Source organism: Poecilia latipinna, unplaced genomic scaffold (genome assembly GCF_001443285.1).
Source record: "Poecilia latipinna isolate Pla-1442-1.1 unplaced genomic scaffold, P_latipinna-1.0 Scaffold1977, whole genome shotgun sequence".
In the NCBI taxonomy this organism is placed as follows: Eukaryota; Metazoa; Chordata; class Actinopteri; order Cyprinodontiformes; family Poeciliidae; genus Poecilia; species Poecilia latipinna.
This window is the reverse complement of record NW_015114593.1, coordinates 14682-31902: the sequence shown is the minus strand read 5'-3', so window position 1 is coordinate 31902 and position 17221 is coordinate 14682. Positions and strand designations below refer to the sequence as shown.

General features: G+C 42.1%; 1 protein-coding gene across 3 annotated transcripts in view; it reads right to left on the bottom strand.

The window, feature by feature from the left end:
- LOC106935543 (roundabout homolog 3-like) overlaps positions 1-17221 on the bottom strand; it is a 97889-nt gene that overhangs the window by 68190 nt on the left and 12478 nt on the right. For all 3 annotated transcript variants that reach the window (XM_015016049.1, XM_015016050.1, XM_015016051.1), the window contains exon 2: positions 10599-10925. In XM_015016049.1, the coding sequence (XP_014871535.1) occupies positions 10599-10925 (327 nt within the window). The remainder of the gene's footprint in view (positions 1-10598; positions 10926-17221) is intronic.

Sequence of the window (17221 nt, the reverse complement as noted above, 5' to 3'; positions counted from 1 at the left end):
CACCAAGACTCCTATTTTAGTCACGCTAGCTATAACAATGTGCTAATTACTAACACGAGATGCTGAAGACAGCTGAAAACATCAACTCTGTAATAACTTTGCATTTGTTTTGCGCGTTCACAGAGGTACGACTTCTCCTCTGCTCATAACATAACGCGGTAATGAACACTCTCAGCAGGAAGGCTAAAGAAAGTAACATTCTGAACGCTATTCTTACAACCTTCCTATACCGCAGAACACAGAATGGGTTATAAATCAGTATTTGCATTTAAAGCTCTACAAAGACAAAACTCCAGCTGGTGTGCTTCTAACGCATGTACAGATGAAGAAAATCACTTGAATGATCACGGAACAAGAACTCCTAACACAACGGCGGGTATTTTAGACGGCACGTCAATAGTGGTGGTGGACTGCTGAGCACAGAGCCACTAAAAAAAGAGCTGCTGCTGGCTGTATGATGGGGTGTTCTCTGTCAGAAGTAATTAGTTCCTCCTAACAATGCTCCGAGGAGGGAAGATCCGTGGCTCCATGAAAGATGCTCATCTGTGTGTAGATTTTTAAGACAAGGCTGACGCCGGGCTCAGTGGATCTGGCTGTTTGAAAAGACGCCGCTCGCAAGCCAACAGCAAACACCTCTCAGTATAGAAAGGATGACTATAAGCTCCTTATTGATATGCGGAGACACTCTGCGTCCGTCAAGTCGACGCTAATTTGCCCCTCGGCCGCTGGGACGTCGACGAAACAAACATTTTATGATTTAATAAAAGAAAAAAAGAAAAAAACAATATATTGAACCCTTTTTTTAACTCTATTATGCAAGAGCTGAAACGGCACTAAGATGCAAATTTAGCTTCATTTTTATTATCCTTTATTGAAATTCTCCCCATATGCAAGATTCATAAGCAGTAAAAAATATAAAAAAATAAAAATAATAAAAAAAGAGAGTGTCGCGTCCAGAGTCCCACCACTTTATGACTCATCCAAACAGGAAGTGGAAACTGTCCAGTGATATAAATAAGACTTAAAATGGATTTAATAAAGCCAGGAATTTGCATTCGGATCACCTGGTGAAGGATTTTAAAATTAGAACCGAAGCTTGAAGCCCGGCTGCCCGGCATTCAGCCAGCAGTGGTATAAACAAGCCGTCCAGTTTGCAGAAATAAAAGCCTACAGCTATTCCACGCACAGCTGACATTTAAATAATAATCACCATAGGCTGCTTATTGAGAAGAATAATTTGCTCCAATTACAATTCAATATGCAGCCCAAACAGCCTGACACACTGATTCTGATTGTTAAGACTTGACATTCATTTGTTCGCTGACCTTCCTGCATTTTAACAACATACTGGAACCAGTTGCTGGATGCTCCTCCCCACCCCGCCAACCCCCCCGCCTCCCCCCAGTGTTGTAATAATACTCAGATTGCCTCCAATTGATTTCCATGAGCCGGTTATTGATTACGTTGGCCTCTTAGGCTTGCTGTCTGTCACGGCTGACATGAAACTCCCCAGATGGATCCTGGTTCATGTTATAGGTGATGAACTAATGGATTGGTTTATTACTGTAACCTCCGTACCGAAGTGGTACATGTGGTGCCTTCGCATCTCAGCACAGCCATATTTCTTTCAATCTACTCTCACTTCTGTTGTGCCTGATCTAGGGCTGGAAAACGTATCATGATATAAGCACTTCATATCAATCAACAAAGATTGTTAGTGATTTTTGTTTTAAATATCTAGAATACTGCCAAACTACTGACTACTCATTTGATCCATTTTATTGTTTATTCCACCTCAATCTTTTTTTTTTTTTTCAGCAGTTATGGGGCACGGTGGCAAAACGTGAAACTACTCGAGCTTACTGCATGTATTCAGCACACTGAAGGCAGGAGATTGAGATTTCACATCAAGTTGCCTACATTTCTTCTGATGAATTCCTTCAGCTTCCACAATCCAGAAGGAAACTGGCGAGCTTGATGCTGGGCACTTAGCCACGTTTCTTTTCCAACAGGGTGGAAAAGTAACGTGGCTAAGCGCGGCTAAGTAACTGAGACCCAAACTCAGGCTCTGTGAACCATTAACAGAATGGGACAAGGCATTGCTCCTGCTGCTCTGTGTGTGGTCCATGTTTCCTTTGGACACGTCTGTCTGGATTAAATATCAAAATGTATTTTTCAATTTTACTTTATCCATCTGCAGCTGAAAATTAAAGTTTTGAGTTAATTATAACATATTTCACACTAGCAAACTACATCTGTAAGTATCCATTGGTAACGACGGCCATGTTCAGTAAATTAGAATCTGTGTTTCTCTGCCACATTTAAAATACTTTTTAATACAGGAATAAGCCCACATTCCTGTATGTTTTTTTTTATTGGTCTGATGTAATTTTCTAATCTAAATATTTAAATTAACTATAAGCAGAAAAGTATCATAAAAAACAGAAGTAAAGGGGTGAAAACATCAGTCTGTGTGAGATTGAATTTATGCGTTTAATTTAGCGAATTGAGTTACTAGAATAAATGAACTTTTCAATAATATTATTATCTATTTAACATGAATCTATTGTAGATTGGACATTCATTGTTGTTTTTCTTTAAATTATTTAAACAAAACCGAGTGTGAACATACTGCAAGTCTAAGAAAATCCCGATACAGTACGCAGCTCAAGAGTGAAATATTAGCGGGTGCTATGTGCATGGCAGTGCTGCGATCAGCCACACAGGGCGATAATGGAGCATGATTGGACACGACAGTTGGACCAAGGACCCTTCATTGTTCTCTCGATGGCCCCGTGGCCCCTGCTCTACACTGTCATTAAAGAGGGGGAGAACATTTATGCTCTTCCTCACACCACCTGTTGTTAACCTCTCTCCCTCCCAAAACTGTAACCCCTTCCCCCAACCATCTCACAGCTTTTGTCTAAGAAACCTCTTTATGAGATCAACACACACACACACACACACACACACACACACACACACACACATGGTGGTCACTAGTAACACTTGCCTTTTGTATGGTCTAATTAATTCATGGATATCCTCTGGAGGAAGGTTGGCCAGTGTGTCTGGCTCGATGACCAGCAGACGGCCGGATCACCCAGAGGGGGATGAGCCAGAAGCCCACAGCCTCACTCCAGCCATCTGATCCCCCTCCTTTCAAAATGACCACCAGTTTGCTCTGTGACGAGGCCTGGACCTGCAATCCCATTAGTGAAGCATGAACACACATCGGATCCTTTCTAAGTTATTTTCAAATATGTGCCACAACAGTTCAGACACTGTATTTTTATTTATTTTTTCCTTTATTTAACCAGGTAAACCCTGTTGAGATCCAGATCTCATTTTCAAGAGGGACCTGAAAATGTTGAGAGAAATATTGTCTAAAGAATTGAAGCGATGTTTCTCTCATTCAGCACGTGGTATCGTTATGTGACGTCCCGTTCTTCAGAAAGTAGCCCACCCCTTCATAACAAACGTCAAACAACTTATGTATGCGTTAACTCCTATAAATCTTGATTAAAAACAAACAGTTGGTCACCCAATCTCACTTTTATTTAGTTGATTTCACTGCAAGAACGGCCATAGGGTGTATTTGTGGATTTTCACTTTCTACAAGGTAAGATTAACGTTCATATATTTTATAAATAAGCACGCTTAGTAACATTCAATCAAATATTGCATTATGGAAAAGCTAATCCATGTAGTAACCATGGAGAAAATGCCCCTCCATCATGCAGCCTAACGTACGAAAAAACTGGCAAGCATTTAGATTTTTTTAAGCATTTAAATCTGCTCCAATTTAAGGGGAAAGCCAATTACAACATAGTGGTATAAATAATGTGGCGTGAATTCAAACAAAGCCAGCGATTTCATCAAATAAACAAACACGTCATGAGGGAGAAGGTTTTCTAAGCTAGCTATCTCCAAACTTTGTAAATATTGCTGTCAATGAACCCCAACTATGTGTTTAACTTCCGTAGACAAATTAACTCGACTTGAACAAGAAAAGTCACGACTATCCTGGAAAAAATAACTTGGAAAAACAATGGCGGTTGCTCTGGTCATCCTCTCACTTTATGGCGTCTCAAAATGATTAGGTGACACAGGTGGAAAGGGTCAGTAATTATGAAGTGGAGGAATAATGAAGTATGACATTCTGCCTCCGAGAGTTGATAAAGAACATTAAAGACCAAACACAGCAGAGGCCAGGGACGAAGTTGTGGAGAAATTTAGAGCAGGGTTAGGTTCAAACCTATACAATCCATCATCCCAAAATGGAAAGAGCACAACCTACTATATCACTGTAATGCAGACCTACAAAAACATGGAGATCAACCTAAACCGACAGGCCAGAAAGGAGTATCACGAATAAGAAAAGTAGACAAAATCTGTTGAAAGGAGAGACATTTCCATAAATCTGGCTTTTATAGGAGAGTGTTAAAAAAACAGAAAGTCCTAAAAAATACCTGTCTAGTTGGCCACAAGCCATGAAGGTGACATTGTAAAGGTGGAAGATGATTATCTGCTCACTCAGACCAAATATTGAATTTTGTGGGTCTGATGTAATACGCTACATGCGGAGAAAAATTAACACTGCACAAGACCCTGACAAAAGTGTCACCCCACTGAAACGTGGCAGTTATGCTTCGGGGAGTCCTGTGAGGAACAGTTTGTGGATGACCCATTCCCTTTTCTACATGACTGCACACCAGCACACAAGCCATTAAAACAGGAAGAAGCCAGTTTAATATGGAAGAACCAGAGTGCCCTGAACCACAACGCAACAGAACCCAGTAGGGATAAATTAGAGCAGAGACTGTGAGTCAGGTCTTGTGCCAGCAAAACCTTGCTACTAAAAAAAGAGGTCAGGACCAGGAAAGTTTGACACCCACTGGGTTGAAATGTCCGGTCTGTTATAAATCCATCACCAATCTCCAAACTGTCTTCTGTGGATGATGACTACTCGCTTCGTTTCCACTGAGCGGTAGGTCACGCTATTTTAAAACTCAAAAGCCCAACATGGCGTCACACTACAACAAATGTAAATCATTGGTATGTCTCAGTGATGTTTTTCCGCCCCCCCCCCCAGTTAATGGACTATGTTGTGTGACACCACTAGCTCCACCCTAACTGGACAGTCCTGTGGACCTACACTGAAGGGGGCCCAGGAATGGTGTGGTATGAGATGCTTTTACAATGGTAACAGACGAAATTGTGTCACAAACTGCACTGACTGCTCTACCGCTCAGTGGAAATGAGGCTTTATTATCAAACTTAAAAAAAACATCTCTAATGGGTCATGAAGCAAAGCGATACCAACTGGATGTCTGACAATAACCCAACTGATTAACAGAGTTAAGGAACCAACATGGTCAGAACAAAGTTGAACTGTCGAAGTCAAGTGGTTGTGGAGATTCATTTGCTTTTGCACAAAAACTTCGTGGTCCACAAAAGGCACGGAGCAGAGCTCCTGTGAAACCCCTCCTGCTGCAGTACACGTCACTGTGTTTTGTCATCTGTGTGGTTTACGGCAGCATAATGATCGCAGCAATCACGGCAGAGGGCAATGACTATTTCAAGGTTTTGAGAACAAGGCGACGCCAGTTTTCATCACAAAACTACGGCAACGGATTTCAGCAATTCTGCCCAACCATGAGGAGCCCTTGAGACTCAGACTTAAGAACTAATTAGTTTATGCAAATGTTTCCCTCAGTTTATGGCCCTCTTCTCACAAGCAGACCTGTTACTGCCCTTACAGTAAATGTTTATTCCACGGCAGGGCATTAAGACGCCCATTCAGTGCAACAACCTGAAGTCATTTTCTGTCTGCTGGTTGCACAGCCACACTGACCTTACCTTGTCGGTGTAAACAGAGACTGATTGCAGGTGAGTAGATACTTAGCTGGAAGGGCACATAGCAGTGCAGCTGCATCTGGCTGTGTAGGACAGCATGCCCCGCAGAGCTCCCATCACAGCCCATATGTCTACACAACGCTACGCTTAATAACAGGGACAGAGGGCAGCTCCAGGACGGGACGCAGAGAGAGGAGTATGGAGGGGGAGGGGGAAGACTCATGTAAACGTGAGTGTGTCTGTGGTCACCTTATCCATTTGATCAGATGCACCCAACCTGCTCCCCTTCCACCATAAATTCTTTCTAACTCCCTAAGTCCTTCACTCAAATTCAAATCCATCAACCCTGAAATCAGTTTTTACTGCGAGGGCTTCAGCCATCGTGTGGTGTGTGTGTGTGTGTGTGTCTGTGTGTGTGGGTGGGTGGGTGTGTACATGTAAGTATTTGAGAGAGAGAGGGCGGCAGAATGAGAAAGGAGGATCTAGCTGTTGATAGTGATGTTCAGCTGCTTCCTTCACTCTTCAGGATTACTGTGGGTGAGAAAGCTGGACTGGACTCGGCATGCACCCACCTTCACCTGTTAATGTCTGAAATTCTTGAAAACAGCTGCGATTCTGACCCTCGGGGCCTGATTGTTCCCGTTTCTCACCTCCCCCCCCAAAAACCCTGTAAAGAACCCTGGAGGTGTGCCGGATTTCTGGGTGAACCAGCCCTTAAAGGTTTTTCCACTCAGTTAAATTGAAAATGCTTGAATCGCCCACCCAACACGGTGAAATCTCCTTTTCTCCTCACATATCTGGATGAATATTTATGAACCAAAAAGTCTGCCGCTCGAGAAGCCTATGAAATGAAAACGTCAGAGAAGACGACGTTAAGCTAGCAGGAAGTGAGGCGTGTCACTCCAAATGTCACATCCTGGTGCAGCCAGGGCACTGCAGGCTATTACATCTGCTTTACTCTCTTTGCGAGCGTGAAACAAACTTTATGGAATACATAAGCTTAAAAATGATGACAAAGAAATTAGCAAAAGGACACAGCATTTTATCCTACTGGAAGGTGTTAGAATTGCGCAGTCATGATGGCAGCATATTGGAGTACCTCTGTTATGTTTGTTATGTTTTTTTTTTTTGTGGTTGCATGGTTGGATAATTATTTCCTCCAGTTTTGGATGCTGCGCAGCTAGAAGGAATTGTCCTCTTACTTTTTAAATTTCGCACAGTTGCCATGATGCCTAGCAACAAGGCATCTTTTTAACAACAGGGAGCAGCTGATTAGCATCTCAAAGGCTCAGATAATACCTGAACTTCAACCTCAAATCCCAGAGGAGTTGAAAATGAGGCTTTACGGATGCAGAGCAAGACGACAGAACAAAGGAGAAAAGAGGTTCAAACCATCTTTTCCATTGATTATAATGGGGCAAGGGGTCATTACCCCAACTCTATCGTCTCTTTAACCGTATGGCTAGGAAGAAATTTACTTAAACAGGAGTAGCAAAAGCAAATGAGGTGGAGTATTTCATGGCTCCTATTGTTTCTACCAGAACAATTACACACTTACTCAAACTTCAGGGGCTATTCCAGTTGATTTTTTTGACCAAAACATTGACTTTCCAACTTCTCAGTTGAAATGAAAGACAGCATAAATTTTCTAAATGTGGGGATTCACTTTTCAGGAGGCAAAAGAGAATCTGTCACTACAACCAAGGTTTACTAAGCCAGCGAATAATGCTCAGATAAATTTAGAACAAATAATAAATAGATTTGCTGCCATTATTATTCATTACTTTTAGTCATTAAAACAACCCTGGTAGACTTTCATCAGTCACCTGGCTGAGCATAGCAGTTGCCTTGCTGGATCTGAGCAGCATATCAGGCGTATCGCCGCCTGATAACCACTTTAGGTTTTGTGCAGACTGTGTACTTGGCGCTGTACCATAAATTCCACACACACACACACACATCTGTGGGAGAAACAGTTTTGTCTGTCAACCTGTGTAACAGAATGCCATAGCCGGATCATTAAGAACAAAAGTTCGACACTCAGAAACCTTTAGCGATTCTGTCAACGTCGGTGTGAGGCAGCCGTTAACAATGCACAATATTTGCCACTGAAGGAAAAATAGAAAGTGTACTCAAAGAAACCATACGTGTGGTACATTGTCAAAAATCTGGAACCAAAAAGATTTTTTTTTTTTTTTTATCATTTCCGGGGGTATCCACAGACTGAAAGATATCTGTCACTCATTATTAAAAGTGACTCTCAACACCTCCACCTACTCCACCACAGGTGATGTTCCTACGGAAACAGAGGAAGAGCGAAGTGAAAAGTACGTCTTTGTGCAGTTAGAGGGGGAGGTGTAGGTGATGGGCATGCTTCGCACATCCACGATATTTTTGGAAGATGAAGAATGATTCATCGACTGTTTTTCTTCGAAGGCAGGTAGAGTTGGGTTTGGGTACAACAGCAGGGTTGAAGCCTTTCAGGAAAATGGATGCCTTGTCATAAAATCATTGGCAGCAGTCTGAGGTTTCACCGATTTTTCTGCAAATACATGGAGTTAAGCAGCAAACCAGAGTTAAAAAGGGTTTGTGAACTTGCTTTAAAGATTATTGATCTGTGTTTATAATGTGTATTTCATGCCAGATTTATAAATATCAGCTGAAGATATAGATTGGGCAGCAAGACAGTTTGAATCCTGATCCCGAGTTTATTTCTGGATGGAGTTTGAATGTTCTCCTTGGGTAAATCAGGGTTCCCTCCAGGTATCCCAGCTTTCCCCACAGCCCAAAAACATGACTGTTAATTGGTTAATTGGTTTCACAAAACAAAAATGCATCTGCAGAGCTCATCATTCAAACTACTTCTCAGTCCATTGCTCCTAAGATCGTTGTTAAGATCGTTGTTAAACGGCTTAAAGAAGCATTGTTGTGCTTACTTGCTAAAGGGTGTAGAAAAGTATAGGAGGATCTTAAAGAGACAGAGGCCAATTTCAAGGCATCAAATGAAGTGGAGTAAAATTTTTGTTATTTTTGATATATACAGCATTTTACCTACTTAGGCTAAGTTCACACAGCAGGGGAATGCAACCCAAAATCTGGCTTTTTGTGGTCTCTACTACCCAATTCTGATCTTTTCACCCCCCATCCAAACACTCCAAAAAAAATCTTCTAAACAACTGTTGAAAATTATAAATATGGACTTATGAAGAAATTGAAAAAGAAGTGTGTCTCATAACATATAACATAACATATTAGTGTAATTGAGATTTTACTGCTTTCGTTTTTCGCCCTTAATTTGAGTTAGAAGTGTAACTTCTTTCGTTTTTAGCTTTTGTTTAACATCCTCCAGCTCTGTTTTGTCGCTTGTTCTAACTGCAGGATGAGTCAGGTGCAAATCATCATCTGGGTTGTGTGACTGATAGGAGCAGAGCAGGGCGGGGCCACATTTGCACATTTATTGCACAATGCACTGTACTTGTTAGAGTCTAACTAATCTCTGCATCTTACTTTCTTTCCTTCCTCAACAAGGTAAATTTAACTTGCTCCTACCTCACATCTCAATCCCACCGCTCCTGGATCCGACTACGCATCCAAACAGACGTCTCTACAGAAATTACTGTTGGTGCTCCAAAAAAGATCATTACTATTAATTGTGCTTTCTTTTTATCAGGATGATCAATCCTGTCAGCTCCCATTATTGGATAACTTTACAATGGATCCCTAGACGCCAGCGTCCATTATGACCTCCGTAAACGGAGAGCTGCTTTGTGACGCCTACGTTCTTCTTCTGCGCATGTGCGTCGCTTTGAGCACATAAACCCCTCACATAGTATTTAATCAGTAGCACAATCAACCACACACACACAAAAATCTGATTTCAGAAAAAAAAAAAAAAGCTACAGTAACTTGACTATAACTGGAAAATACATAATATCCCACTTTTAATTAGAAACGCTCACGAGCAGCCTGGCTTTGGAGAAAAAACCCCGAGGAGTCACGCAGAGTCAGAATCTGACAGGAGTTTGTTGTATTTTAAGAAAATGGGATCTGGTGGTGGGAAGCTGCCAGCTGCCCCTCGTCCTCTCCCTGCAAGACAGTTTCCCAGCCTTCCTGTCCAGCGGCGACAACCGCTATCTCTGTCTCTTGAACTGGCTGTCATCCGTCCACATTAACAGGAGCGAGCGCGGAGGCCCGGCCGCGGAGTGACAGCAGGCCGGGCTCTGTGGAGCGGGTAGAGATAGGACGTGGTGTCAGAGGGGAGCGCGGGGGGTTCAGGGTGGAAGCTGCCAGGAGATCTGACATCAAGGTCAAGGTCTGTGTTTCAAGTTAACTGAGCCGAGTGAGGCTCATGATAAGAGAGCGTGGAGTCCTTTGAAGCGATGTCTGCTCTTCCTCACTCTCCCAGCGTGGCTAACGTTATTACCAGCGAACTCTATCTGGGATTTAAATCCCGTCTCATAACGGGAGCCTCCGGATATTTGACACCTGTTATACGAACAGCCACTCTGAGGCCTCCGACACCTTATCTCACCTACACACAAGCCTCCTTTCACACTTCACTCTTCATCCTTACTCTGGCTGATTCTCTCTACCGTTCTGCGTTTCAGGGAAGCCGTTAAAGCGTGACACGCCCCCATATGTCTGATTTTCAGTCGCAATACTTGATAATCATCCTTCACACCACTTTTGCGGCTCTCTTTCTTTCCCTGACGTAGCAGTTGAGCTCTGACGTCACTCACTCGCCACCTCCAGCGACGCGTTGCGGCTGACGGCCTCGCCCAGGTAGTTGCGCGCCACGCAGACGTAGACGCCTTCGTCCGGTTTGCTCCGCCGCCCGTGGACGATTCGCAGGAAGAAGAGCGAGCCGCTGGGCAGCAGCATGCGGTGGGAGCGAGGGTCCTCTCGATCCGTCTCCACCCGCTCGCCGTCTTTGTACCACTCCACGGTGGGCGTGGGCCGCCCCTCGGCCTTGCAGTTGAGGGTTGCCGGTTCTCCCTTGGACACAATCAAATCGGAGGGATGCTCGATGATCCGCGGAGCAGCATCCTCCAACCTGGGGCGAGATCCTGAAGGAACGGAAAGGAAGACAGAGTTAAAGTTGGCCTTATTCTTACTATGGACGATCATGTATTGTTATTTTAGAAAGCGTGAAAATAATTAGTGACAGATATTGCACAGACATCTAGAGTACCTGGTGGAAAAACTACTTGTAAAATAAAGGTTTATGCTTTTTTATAAGTAACGTGGAACCTTGTAGATCGTTAAAAGACAGATGCGTAATGTGGCAGGGCACCAACGGGCAAAAATAACACGCTCAAACGTCTTGCTTCAAAAACATCTAAATTTACACACACTACCAGTTCAGACAGATCAGTTTATGCTCACACACATCGAGGCAAAAAAACAAGAAGGCAGATTAAAATTTTGTACAGCTTTATGAGGCTGAAATCTCGCAAGCTGCAAATCACCAGTTATGAATCTTATTTTCTCAACAGATTGGAAGGCAGATGCAGGTGGAGCTGGTGCAATTTAGGTGAATTGCCCCACATTCCCTTTTTTTCTTTTTTAACTTAGATGGGAAAAGCACAGTTATGTGGAAAGCAATAACGGCAACGTAAGCATCCTGAGGTGTAACAAATGCTGGGTAAATAAAGGAATACCATGTCACTTTTATATTTGTTTTTTTTTTTTTGGATAGTGGATGCTTGAGTGTATGCTGGATGCTTCCTCTTTTTTCGAACACTGCATTCTATTTCTTTGTCACCATATCAGTCTTACGCTGCTGTAAATTGTTACAAATCCTCATGTTTTTGGAGTATTTATAACAGAGCTGTTAACCTTAGACTTCAAAAGAAGATTCTGCAAAAGAATGCGATGGCGAAGAACCGAAAGGACCATCCGCTGTTCGTTAACCGATGACATTTAAGTATCACATATCTGTAGGAGGGAAAATACTTTTTTCCCCCATAACTACAAACTATGTACATCATTGTCTTAGTCAACATATAAAGTGATAAATAGTAAGTGAATTACTTTTTCTTTTGACTTTGGACAAATCTCTTGTCTGTTGGTGATGCGTTCAAGGACCAGAACCTTAATTTCGAGCTGAACGGGTACAGTCTGCAGGTCCATTCAGAGGAACTAGTTCAAAGCCTCAAACTTTGCTGACACTATCTGATAAGAAAAGCAGTCAGAATTCCTCCAACCAGCAAATCCTTTCTAAGGTTTAGGAGGATTAAGAACTCCTCTAAAGTGCTTCTTGGAGATGGGGATATAGAGAATAGTGTGATGGTGCTTTTTCAATGCAATTACCCTCACAAAGATGGGGAAGTGGGATGTTGTAACAAACGGAAATGGTCCAGAGGAGCTGCACTTGCTTAGAGATCAAATAAAGAGAACAACTGGGCTCCGGTCTGGAATTGTCTGAAATGCACTGCACACTTACATTATGCAATACAAAGCCTCTATTTTTTTTTTCTTTTTACCTTGAAACTTCACTGTATAATTTGTTGAGCTAGAAAACTTTGGAGTTGGATGCCAGTTGGAATTGTTTTTACTTTTCGGCTATATACCTATGAAAACTATTTCAATAGATCAGATTACCAATAGGTTTTGATTGTGATCAGTTTCTTGCTAACCAAACTGACTGAGAGGAAGAATGCTGATTGGTTTTCAGAGTCTACAAATGGGTTGTTGTATTAACAAGTGTGTTGAAAACATAAAAAAACAGCCATAAATTAACAAGATCTAATTTCTGGCTTATTAAAAGGCGTATATAATGGGGAAAAAAATGTAATCTTTGTGAAAATAGCAACAAAGAAATCGAGGGAATCACAGCCCTGTCCTGATCTAGAAAAATGTCATTCAGTAAGCTGTTAACACACACACACACACACACACACACACACACACACACACACACACACACACACACCACATCTAAACATGTATCCCATCGTTCTAGCTTCACTTCCATACATGTTTATTTAAAAAAAAAAATCCTGCTGCATTCACCGTAACAAGATCTCAGTCCATCAGATATCACCATATTGAAATGGCACAATATTTCTCAGCAAAGTAAAGTCTGACTCAGCACTATTCTGTCGCTGTCAGAATGGCACTTTGTCTCAGGAACTAAATTTGAGTCAGAATTATGAGTCCCACACGTTTTACTGTAAAAACAAAAAACATAGAAGTTGTACTTTACTGAACATAAAAACAAAGATATGCACGAAACACACAAAGTTAAAGTTTTGCAAGAAGTGGGAGAACAAAGAGATTGGATAGATACCAGCTGTTAGCCAACTGCTGTTAGCTGCTAGCAAAGTTAAAGAAGTCATCTGCTTTGGAGCTTCCTACTGACACTAATGGACTTTTTAAAGTTTTTAAAGTCATTACTTTTTCTCAAGTAATGAGATAAAACCATATTTGACCTTTTCCGGTTTGTACAAAAAATACACAAACTTGATAACACTGAAACTGAACCAAATAATGTTGCTTTCTTGAAAACACGGACTCTAAATAAATGTTATAAATACAACGGATAAAACTGTACAGCTAAGTAATAGAAAACTGTGTTATCAATCTCATAACATGTGGAACTACTGATCAAGATACACATCAAACACTTATAGATCAGATATCAGTACATAGACTATGAGTATTGCTTTCTGTGTATAAATAATGATTTGTTTTTCCCCCTATGCTTCTCCTCCGACATTTTTGTGAGTTTTATCTGGGCTGTTCACCAAGATGTAGTGTATTGTTTATTTATCAGGGTAGAAATAAACCACAGTGGTTAAGAGCTCAGCAGAAGAGCCCATTTAAGAGCCAACTCATAAATTTTACAGCGTGAGCAGCGGTAAAGCATACTGCGCGGAAATCGAAAGAAAACGTCTTTTTAAAGGGGACCAGACGACCGTGGGAGGCAGAGCTAAGTATCAACAAAGAAGATCCAAGAGGAAACCACTGAACACCATCTCTTATGGATGACACGTGTGGCAGCAGAGGAAACGTAGGCTTCATGAAAAGATCACTCATCCCAAACTGAAATGCTCTGCCGTCTGTACATGGGCTGTCACCCACATGTCCGGATCAGTCAGGGAAGTGGAGGAAATTGTCATTGCATCCATTACAAATCCAAAAGACGTTCTTTGACCCCGGACCTCTCCATAGGATCCCTCTGTGCTGCTGCGGGCTGCACATTAAACCGACAGTAAAACGCTACTGATCTGCATGATAGAGACTGACTGCGCTGACACACATCTCAAGGATATTTGAATTTCTAAGATGAGCAGTATTCCCCAGCTCCCCAGCTCAAAGTGAGTGAAAACATACACAACGGAGAGGGACAAGGCTGGAAAAGAGGAACTCAGATCTGGTTAAGGAGACAGCTGGAGTCTGCCTGCTGATGTTGAGAAGAGTTTCTGGTATGAACACCATGATCCCTCTAAGGACCTATTAGCTGCTGTGCACGGTGCTCTACAGCAGGATGGCAGCAACTTTTGGAAATACATATGAGCTAATGAAGCCACAGGGATGCAGCAGGAACCCAGGCTGAAAGCCTGGGAGTTTGATGAGAGAGCCGCATGAAGGAGAGATGAGTTACTGCCAAAATAGCCAAAAGGAGAAAATGTCCGATTTCAGAGAGATCTGGCTGCAGATCAGGAACCAGCTGTCCAATATCAGTCTTCGTCATGTAGCAACTTTCTGGTCAATCTCTGACTCATGTCCAGACAAATATGTGTAAAAATGCAAAAGTGGGCACACAGGGACCTCTGCTTCCCATCGACAGTGCTTTCTTTCATGGTTGAGCATTTACTGTATCAATCATAATTTATCGTGATAAATTCCTTATTGTGATAAGAACTTTGATTTATCATTATCGCGATAAATTCCAATTAATGATGTTTAAAATTCCCCCAAAACTGTCTGTCCTGTTGGGATTTTTACTTCTACTATTTTCCCCACTGTTTCTTCGACTAAAGTGCCAATAAACTTGAAACTTTGAAAACATGTACAGTTTAGTGATACAAATAACACTTCTCTAGGTGACTGGTGTCCTAAAGAGGAGTATTATAAATCGGTATATTTTTTAAGAGCAGTATTTGTGTGTGTCTGTGCCATGCAGTCAGAGCCATAAAGTTACCAAAAAAAAGAAATAATAAATTGGTCTTATTCCCATTTTTATCGTCATCACAACAGCGCCACAAAATATCAAGATACAGCTTTATAGCCCACCTCTACTCTGTTTTGCTTATGAAAGTAATTAGCATTTGTTCACTGATAATAGACAAATGTTGCATTTGTGTGAAACTTTATAAACTTACACTGATATAAGCCTAGACTGAGTGATGCCACCAGCCTTCACTGAATATATGAAACATTGAATATTTTATCAGATGTATTATCTGTTGATATTGATCACGCGTCTGTCGCGATGTATATTGTTATTGATTCTTTGTGCGGCCCTGTTTCACTGCGATGTTTGCATTAAACTCACACAAAAGTGACAGAGCCGCAGTTTGACAATGACTTCAACCATTCTCAAACTCGAGATTTCATCAGGGTTTTCGATTTTCAACCGACCAAATATAGAAAAAGTTTAAACGCTTAACCCCGACACTGTTGGCTTATTCGCTTTAAAACCCTTAAAAGGTGCAAAGAGTAAAAGCCAGCGCTCACAAAGCCATGTTACCATCAAAGTAAAGAAGCGTCCAGTTTATTTCAGTTAATTCCACTTCAGCAGCTCTGCAGCCTCAACCTGCCCCTCCTACCTGCTGAGGCCGAACTGACAGACTGAACATCAAAAAGACTTCATCACAAAGAGCAGCACTCTGTATTTATACTATATTGAACCATCAGGAGGAATGCATACACAGAATAAATTACTGTCAAACAACTTCAAAGTCTTTTGCAGCCGCTGAGATGAGGTGAAGGGGAGAAAGAAATCTAAAAAGGTGACAGGGAACTTTTACGTCTGGCTCAGAAACGAGCGAGAAGAATTCGAAACAAAGCAGCCGAGAGCAGGACAGACTCCCGCTGCAGTGTCCTTTCAGTGGCAGGAGTTTGCATGAATTTTTCTCTTTCAGCAGAGTTACAAATGTTTCAGCAATGAGGACCGGTCCAGCTGAGATGCAGTCCTCATCCAGCCAACTTATTTCACCATTTACAGTAGCGGCCTTTCATCTTTGAGCGACTTTTAATCCACAAGCTCATTAAGTCACAGCGCTGACGACCAAATGATGCTTAAAGTGTTTATGCGTCGCTATCAGTCCCTGGATCCAGCTGACTCTAACGAATACGATCGTTAAAATGTCCCAAAATAGCCAAACATCACACTGAGAAAATGCGTGGCACATACTATGGCACAAAAATACTTTATTCAGAAATAATCCTCTGTTATCGAGTGACAGGTCAGATGAGTGGGGGGTCAGCTTGCGATTGAGACACGCTCGTCATGTCGCTGCCAGACGAAAAGGACCTTGACAGGAATCCTCAAAACAAGACTCGAACAAAAAGAAAAAAGCCGCATAAATCCAGGCTGTTAGGTAAAGGAAGGAGGGAATCAAGTGGCACAGACACAAAGCGGAGAAAAGAGCTCTGTGAAAAGTTCACTTCAACATAATTTCACTTGACAAGCTATTTGTTTGGGGTGACAGACTGTTAAATGCTTTTTCTGCACATCTGCAGCTCTGAAATGCTTCCAACACCGTATCTCTCCATTACAGCTGCTTACCAACTGAGACGCTGTTCTGACTCCAAATTACACCAGGAAGGATCGTTTGTCACCACCCATCCATCCATTCATCTATCCACCATCCATCCATCCATCTGTCCATCCATCCATCCTTAAAGTAGTCTAATAAATATAATCCAGGTTAGGTATCAGAATATTAGTGCTTTGCTCTACAACAAAACCAAAATGGAGTCCAGATGGGGTGAAACATGCCTTCCAATTTGATGTCTACTCCCCATCGCTCTAAGTGAATAAAACCAGGACTAAGCTGAGCTCACGCACATGGTGTACCTAACACATCCAGTCCTTTACGCTACAGACACAGCCGTTTAAACTGGATTCCAGCAAGAGGGTAAAAGGAAGAGCTGCTCTTGATGAAGAGGAGGAGGAAGGGGGGAGGATCGTCAAAGGCACTGCAACAATCTTCCTATTCCATGCTCATTCTTTTCACCATGGCTTCCCTTTTACACAGAGCGTTGTTCTACTGCTCTCTCGCCTCCTCCTACTCCTCTCCTACTGATTTTCACAGAATCCACAGGAATGCATTTGCAAAATCTGCATTTACAGTTGAATGTGCAACAGTCATGTGAGGTGGGCTACAGAGCTTTCTCCTACCCTCCCTCC